The sequence below is a fragment of the Vulpes vulpes genome, chromosome 14, assembly GCF_048418805.1.
Source record: "Vulpes vulpes isolate BD-2025 chromosome 14, VulVul3, whole genome shotgun sequence".
Classification (NCBI taxonomy): Eukaryota; Metazoa; Chordata; class Mammalia; order Carnivora; family Canidae; genus Vulpes; species Vulpes vulpes.
In genome coordinates, this window is record NC_132793.1 from 15,175,790 (window position 1) to 15,184,013 (window position 8,224).

Consider the following 8,224-nt stretch of genomic DNA (forward strand, 5'->3'; position numbering starts at 1 on the left):
TGTCCACATCACACAGTCGTGGAGCTGTGCTTCTGGCTGTGGTCATGCTGCTGAATTCTCTTTCTTACGATACCCCCAAGCCTAAATTTTCATAATCCCTGGAGCCACGTTTTGCAGTTGGGTTCTTGGGGAAGCAGGAGCTGAGACAGAGCGAGGGGCTCAAGTTCCTTTGCAAAATGCCACCAGGTGAAAAGTACCAGAGAGAAGCAGGGCTGGGCACAGACAGAGCCATCGCTATGCCGCCAGCCTCCCCGGGAGCTCTGGAGCAAGTGTTTTCCATTAAAGGAGTCATCACTTGGGCAGAAAGCACCAGGGCGTTACCCCATCCCTGGCTGGGGGTCCCCCGCTGGAGCACCAGGCCTGTGCCTGAGAAGTGCTCCCTGTGCATGCTCGCTGCAGCTGGGAGGCCAGGGGCTCCTGGAGGGGAATCTGAGCTGCACCTGTCGCAGTCAGACCCAGTCTGTGGGGTGCGTGTCTCTGCACACACGGGGGCACAGCTCCTTCGGGGGGCCGGTGCTCTTCCAGCAGGGAAGTGGGGCGAATTTGAGCACCAGCCCCTGCAGCTGGCGCCAGGCCCATAGCAGCTCCTCCTGGTTGCCCTGCTGGTCACTCCATTCCGCGGCTTCCTTGTCCTCAGCTGCCATCAGTGTTACACTCTGTGGCTTACGTCCAGGTGGTATGACCCAAACCCTCCTGAGGGGTCACCACACCCAGCTCGGGCCAGGGCAGCTGCACTTGTCCGTTCGCGGTGGCACAGGAAAGACGCCACCGAGAAACTCTGTTCTGTGCCTTTCCTCTGGGCAGCTTCCCTGCCGTTCGCTGGCTCTGCCTGGCCTGTCCTCACTGAGCTCCTGTCTAAGTTTAGGAAAAATCTTTTTGGATTGGTTTTGCAGATCAGCTCCTTAAGAGCCTACACTGGAATTCTGATGTTGGTGCCTTGCCCCACTCTCTAAAGCTGACACATCACCAGCCTTGAAAATAACAGCCCGGCCCTGCATCAAGGAAGATAGTGGCTGGTCCCCTCTGTCCTCACCCTAACAACCACACACGCCACACCCAGCAGCGTCCTCTCTCCCTTCCTCCACCTCCTCACCCTCAGGACAGCAGCCAGAAAGGGGTGAGGAAAGAAGCTGGTCTGCCAAATGGTCTCAGGATGATTGTGTCTCTCTCACTACTGGTCTCTACTGTGGTGCTTCATTTTATTTATTTCTGCGTCCTTTCTTTTTATCTAGGATAAGTAGGTAGAGGTTTGTCTATTTGGTAAATATTTTTTAAAATAAGATTTTGGTTTTTTTTTTTGTGTTTTTATTTATTTATTTATTTATGATAGTCACACACACAGAGAGAGAGAGGCAGAGACATAGGCAGAGGGAGAAGCAGGCTCCATGCACCGGGAGCGCGACGTGGGATTCGATCCCGGGTCTCCAGGATCGCGCCCTGGGCCAAAGGCAGGTGCTAAACCGCTGCGCCACCCAGGGATCCCTAAAATAAGATTTTGATTTATTAATTCTAGCTACTGTTTTCTTATTCTCAACCTTATAAATTTATTATTTTACCTTTACTATTATTACTTTTTTAGGTGTCCTTTGGTTTACTCTTTTTTATTTAAGATTTTATTTATTTATTCATGAGAGACACAGAGAGAGAGAGAGAGAGAGAGAGAGAGAGGCAGAGGGAGAAAGAAGCAGGCTTCATGCAGGGAGCCCAACGTGGGGCGCGACCTGGGACTCAAGGATCACACCCTGGGCTGAAGGTGGCACTAAACCACTGAGCCAGAAAAGTCAGCCCTTTTCTCGGCTTTTTTTTTTTTTAAATTATTTATTTATTTATGATAGTCATACAGAGAGGGAGAGAGAGGCAGAGACACAGGCAAAGGGAGAAGCAGGCTCCATGCGCCGGGAGCCCGATGTGGGAATCGATTCCGGGTCTCCAGGATGGCGCCCTGGGCCAAAGGCAGGCGCTAAACCACTGCACCACCCAGGGATCCCTTTTCTCAGCTTTTTTGATGTAAATTTTGATGTACTTATTTTCATCATTTTGTTTTATTGATTGAAGTATTTCAGAATACTCTCCTCTGATCTTCTGCATCCCTGTTTTTTTGTTGTTCATGCAAATAGTTTTACAGAGATAGTGTGTTAAATTCTAGTGTTAGTGAGCTGTAATCTATATCTCCTTGTATATCCTAGTTACTTCTTTAAAAAAAACTGAAGTGTGGTTGACATACAATATAATATTAGTTTCAGGTGCACAATGTAGTGCATTCACGACTCTGTACATTATGCAATGCTCACCACCATAGGAATAGTCACCACCTGTCGTACAGTGTTACAAAAATGTTATTGACTATATTCCCTATGTTGTGCTTTTCATCCCCGTGACTTATTTATTTTACACCTGGAAGTTTGCACCTCTTAATCTCCTTCCCCTGTTTTGCCCATCTCCCACCTGGCAACACCAGTTTGTTTTCTGTATTTATAAGTCTGTTTCTGTTTTTTTGTTTGTCCATTTGTTTTGCTGTAGTTACTTCTTTGTAAAGGAGAAGAGTATATGTGTCATGTGGTGCTTATATGCTTAAAATGCACATCTTTACCATGAATTGTGGTTGTTAACATTAAAAGTATCCTTCTGACAACATGAGTAACAAAATAAAATGCAACCAACATATAAAATGTCTGTAAGTCCACATTGATATAGTTAAGTGAAAAAACAAGAATAAACAAATCTCCCATAAAGAATAATTCCAAGTAATGTCTTGAGCTTCCTCCTCCTCAAGGAGTATATTAAGTGTGGGATATGCATATTAACTTTCTCCCTGAGAGAATAATATGGAAAGAGGGAGGAAAAAGAGTGACTTTACAGTGTAGAAGCTGGCAAACCAGACAGCCCAATGATCAACGATAAGTCAAGCTGCTAGTATCTATCCTACACATGATGTGATGAGAAAGGCACTTGCCCTTAGTGGCCTTCCTTCAAAAACCCATAACCCCAGTCTAATCGTGAGAAAAAACATCAGACCTACCCAACTGCCTAATCAGAGCCTCTCTAAACTGTCAAGCTCATCAAAACAGGGAATCTGGTCACAGCCAAGAAGAGTCTAAAGACCCCCAATGGCTAAAGGTTACATGGTATCTTGGGTGGGATTCTGAAAAATATAAAGAACATAAGGCAATATAAATAAAGTATGGACTTTAGTTTTCAGTAAAGCATCAATAATGCTTCATTAATCATCACACCTGTACAAGAAGTGTTTTGGTAATACTAGGAGGAACGGTGGGCTAATCCACAGGACGCTATGCTCTACTCAGACTCTCTTCTGGTATTTTCACACTTAATGGAGACATCTTCTCTGGGAATGATTTTAGTTCAGTCCTAGGCCCTCCATTTCTCTCCTCTACTTGACACAGATATTTCTGGACCTCACTTTGCTCTCTGAAATGGGTAGAGGTAAGAGTTCAAGAGATACCTCTTTGAAAATCAAGAGTCTTTTCAGCAAAGGCAATAGGAAAGTTTTGCAATTCCCTGACCTCTGACTATATTGATGCCAAGGGGATTCTGTGGTTTTCTTTTTGTCGTTGAATTCTGTAGTTATGAAAGAATGTACTTGAGGGATGCCTGGGTGGGTCAGTGGTTAAGCATCTGCCTTTGGCTCAGGTCATGATCTCGGGGTCCTGGGATCGAGTTCCGTATCGGGCTTCACGTGAGGAGCCTGCTTCTCCCTCTGCCTATGTCTCTGTCTCTTTCTCTGTGTCTCTCATGAATAAATAAATAAAATCTTTAAAAAACAAAAAAAGAATGTACTTAATGATTTAAATTTATAGGGATACCAGCTACCCTGGAAGTCTGGCAAATTTTTCCCCCCAGTTTTAATGAGATGTGAGTGCCCATTGACAGATGAGTGGATGATGGAATATCATTATATATATATTTATATATGATGGAATATTATCCAGCCATATAAGAACAGGAATTCCTGGATTTTTGACAGCATGGATGGAACTTGAGGGCATTATGCTAAATGAAATCAGTCAGAGAAAGGCAAATACTGTATGATTTCACTTAGGTGGAATCTAAAAATATCAACTCAAAGAGAAACCCAGAGTAAAATGGTGGTAGCTGGGGCTGGGAGGGTAGGGGAAATGGTCTGGTCAAAGGGCATAAACTTTCAGTTAATGTGGAGCATGGTGAATACAGTCAACAATGTTGTGCTGTACCCTTGACAGTCCCGATCAGAGAAGAGCCTTAATGTTCTCACCACCACAACAAAAAAATGGTAATTATGTGACCTGAAGGATTTGTTAGCTACCCTCATCGTGGTAAATATTTTGCAATATATACACGAATCACATAATCACGTGAACACCTTAAATTCCACCATTTGTTGATTTTGTCACAATAAAGCTGGGGAAAAAAATAAATTGTAGAGATAAATGTTACTATCTTCACCATGTGGCATCTTCCTATTCAGGAGCATAGCATTTATCCAAGCTCTTTTATGTACCTCTCAAAAAGTTGCAAGGTTTCTTTTTTAAAGTTTCTGCCTGCCTCTTGTTATATTTATTTCAAGAAATGGTATGACTTTTGTTGGTATTTTAAGTGGGATTTTACTTTTTTTAATTCAAATTTTAGTTAGTTAACATATAGTGCAATACTGGTTTCTGGAGTGGAATTCAGTGATTTATCACTTACGTACAACACCCAGTGCTCCTCACAACAAGTGCCCTCCCTAATGCCCATCGCCCATCTAGCCCATCCCCTACCATCAACTCTCAGTTTGTTCTCTATTGTTAAGTGTCTTATGTTTTGTTTCCCCCTCTCCTTCCACTCTTTCCCTCATGTTCATCTGTTTTTTAAATTCCACTTATGAGTGAGATCATATGGTATTTGTCTCTGACTGATAGAAGCGGGATTTTAAATTTTGTATTTTGATTATTGCTTGTTTTGCTAAAAATTGGATTTATCATGTACAAACTATGTGATTTTGGATGGGGACTGCACCTCTTGTGGCTTCAATCTTCTAACAAAATTAAAGACATGAGATAATACCCATGTGAGAGGGTTCTTATCCAAAATAGATAAGTCGGTACATATAACACAGTTAGCATAGGATCTGGAATAGAGAAATTGTCAATACATGAACTAATCTGACCGCCAGTGGTTTATTTTGTACTTGTCAGGCCAGAAGCTTAGGCACTGTTCTTGGTTACTTTCCAGAATGTCCTAGTATCACAGCTCCAGGGCAGTGCAGCCAGTCCCCTGGAGAATGAGAGGGAGCCTTGGCTTGCTTGCTTCTGGAAGGGGCAAAGGACACAGAGCTCCCTGCTCTCTCACCCCAAGTCTCTGCCCTCCACCTCCACTCACATCAGGAACCCAACACAAAAAGAAGAGTTGTCTCAGGGCCAGGATGTCAGGGCTAGACTGTACTTCCCAAATAATTACACCCTACCCCCTCAAATTGAATAGACAACTGAGGCTCAGAGAGGGAAAGACATTTGTCTGAGGTCATCCAGCAAGTGAAGAGGCTGGGCTGGAACGAGAACACAGGTCACCTGACTCCCAAGCCTGTGCTCTTTCAATTCCATCCCAAGTTCTCCTCCTTTTGTGAGAGCGTTCTTGTTCTAGATTAGTGGAGCAGGTGGGTCAACAGCAGAGCCACGAGGTCACTCGGGTTTGCCTAACACACACGCTCCACGATCTGCACCATTCATGTCTGCCTGCCCCCACCCTGTACGTCTCTAGAGGACAATATTCACCACCCACACTAAAGGATCAAGGACTTAGTGCATCCTGTCTCCTCACTCACACTTAAAATAGAAAGCTGGGAGCTTAACCCAAAGGAATTGTATCGATGGAGGCATCTCAAGCATGAACAAGTGAAATGCTTCCCAGGTAGGCATTTTCCAGCCTCTCTCTATGGCATCTTGAGAGGATGTGGGTCCCTGGGGAACACGAAAGGAAAGGAGGGAGCTTTATCCATAGGGTTGGTTGGTCATCCTGGCAGGGCTGGCCAGAACCAGATCAGGACTCAGTGGTGGACTGGAGGGGGAAGGAACGGCCTGCAGTTTGCGCCACGTTTTGTTTTTCATTTCCCTGGTCTCAGGCCAAAGGCAAAATCCCCTAGTGAATGCAGACTCTGGTTCTGGGATCCATTAGTGGACTTCTAGTGTTAAGGCCTAGGAATGGGCCTCTTGTCTCCACCCCTGCTCTCTTTTCCATTCCACTGGGAGAGGGAGTCCCAGCTCCTCACCATCTTCCCAGGGCTCCGCAGAGCACAGAAGTCATGGAAGCCACAAGCAAATGGAGACAAAAGTGGTCTTTTATTGCCAAGTCAATGAGGGAGACAGCAAGCCCGGGCTTGGGCCTCCTGAGCGAAAGAGAGACAGAATGGCCAGGGAGAGGACCATGCGACAGGAGTGGGGCCAGCAGCCCTGGGGACTTCACAGGTGCAGTGAGGATGGGCTCCACCTGGCTGGAAGAGAAGAGAACCAGAGAGGTGACACAACAGGTCAGAGGGCTCAGAGGCAGGGGAGGCAGCCCTCTCAGGACTCAGTCATGGGCTCGGAGATGCTGGGTCTCTGGGTCACCTCCCCACAGCCTCTCTGTTACCCACGGGGTCATTCCCCATCGCTCAGCCTTCTCTGTGCCTTCCGGGTCCCCATCCCTCCGCCTGCCTCTCACCTCACTGCGGCTGCAGGCAGGCCAGCCCACAGGGGCCCTTGCAGCACTTCTTGGCCCCTGGGCACTCAGTGTCGCTCAGACAGCGGTTCGGGGGGTTCAGCATGGCACACTGGATCAGAATAGGGGGGCAGGAGCCAGGCTTAGTGGACACGGGACCTTTGGCTTTGACCGGATCTCGACCTCTAACCGGATCTTGTCCTTTGACCGGAACACGACCTCTGTCCGTGCCTGATCCTTTAGGAAGAACTGTTGAAAGAACGAATGTGGCCACATTGAGTTGCCTGGTGCCTGCTTCACCATCTAGTCTTCCCTCCGTGGTCAGCCCCTGCTCACAGCAGGGTTTCCCTAACCGAGGCCTGAGGTGGAGCAGGGTCACCTGGGCCAGCTGGGGTCTGTGCTTCGGGAAGGCTGTGCTTGGGGATTGGGGGAGAGGGTCTACTGGCCCCCCACACAGTGCCCTTGGCTGTCCATTTCTCCACCCACACCCTCCATGTCACATACTCTCAGGAGCAGAAGTCAGACTGGCGTGACTCTTAAGAGCTGTCCTTGGGGTAGGGGGAAGAGCCTAAGACACGCACCAGGAGACCCCAGCTCCTTCCTGGCTCTGGAGATTGTCGGTTCAGTCAATGTCCTCCTTAGTAAAATGGAAGTGGGGAGGTATCCTCCAACTACACGATTTCTGAAGCCTTGTTGGTGTGTAACTTCCTTTGAGAGGCTGATTTCTCAGGTGCTGTCAGGGGGCAGACAGGAAAGGGCCAGACCCTACACCCAGGCCCAGATTCCAGGGGCTCCTCCCTTCACTGTACATTCTGCCCAGGTATCAACACCTAAGGCCAAGACCACAAAGCAACACTCCTTCCAGCAATGGTCCTGAGATCTCAATCCTGGTGTGGAAAGCACATCGATTCTACTGGACACTTCTTGCTCTCTCTGGATACAATGGAAGCCATCACAGACCCAAGTGTGAGATCCAGCCCAGCCTGCTGGCCCAGAGTGCTCTCTGGCAGGACCCAACACAGCCTCTCCCAGGCCACTTGTCTACTTACCTCCTGTGACAGCTGCCTGTGCCGCCAAAGTCCCCAGGATAAGGAACACTGCCAGGACCAAGAAGCTGCTGGGCTTCATGTTGTCAAGAAGCTGTGTGGCTAAGAGCTGAGGCCAACCAGTTTTATGCAGCCCAGCATGGCCTGGTGCCAGGGGGGTGGGTCTGGGGTTATCTATGGGACAAGACCTACATTTTACCAGGAAGGATCCACCCCTATCCTGGAAGGGAACTTGGGACTTTCCCCAGGGATTGTTCACAGAGAAAAATGGCAGACACTGTGTTACATCACCTCTAACAGCCCCAAGGACTGTCCCACTTTCTCACAGAGGAGGAGGGCTGGGTGATGGGTCCAGTGTTCTGATTTCAAAGCCAGGATTTCCCCATTACTCTCTGTTCCCATAGCCACACCCAGACCTACCCTAACAGTTCACCCCTCCCAGCATCCTTCATGCCCTCCTGGCCCTGAGGAAAACTCCCAAAGGGAAATTTGCCTTGAAAATCAAA

The 8,224-nt window shown here is 47.5% G+C and overlaps 1 protein-coding gene across 1 annotated transcript; it reads right to left on the reverse strand.

Annotated features, from left to right (window-relative positions):
• Positions 1 to 6,295: 6,295 nt before the first annotated feature.
• Positions 6,296 to 7,832, reverse strand: PI3 (peptidase inhibitor 3). The gene is made up of 3 exons (XM_025998332.2): positions 7,722 to 7,832; positions 6,676 to 6,921; positions 6,296 to 6,466 (listed from the first exon to the last, which is right to left on the reverse strand). The coding sequence occupies exons 1-2, from the start codon at positions 7,798 to 7,800 to the stop codon at positions 6,677 to 6,679; spliced, it is 324 nt and encodes a 107-aa protein (XP_025854117.1). The 5' UTR covers positions 7,801 to 7,832; the 3' UTR covers positions 6,296 to 6,466; position 6,676.
• Positions 7,833 to 8,224: the final 392 nt, after the last annotated feature.

Excerpts from the sequence above, each read along its gene's own strand:
- PI3 (XM_025998332.2), bottom strand. The coding sequence starts at position 7,800 with ATGAAGCCCAGCAGCTTCTTGGTCCTGGCAGTGTTCCTTATCCTGGGG. Across the intron at positions 6,922-7,721 it reads ACAGGCAGCTGTCACAGGAG|TTCTTCCTAAAGGATCAGGC; the intron begins GTAAGTAGACAA and ends TTCTTTCAACAG.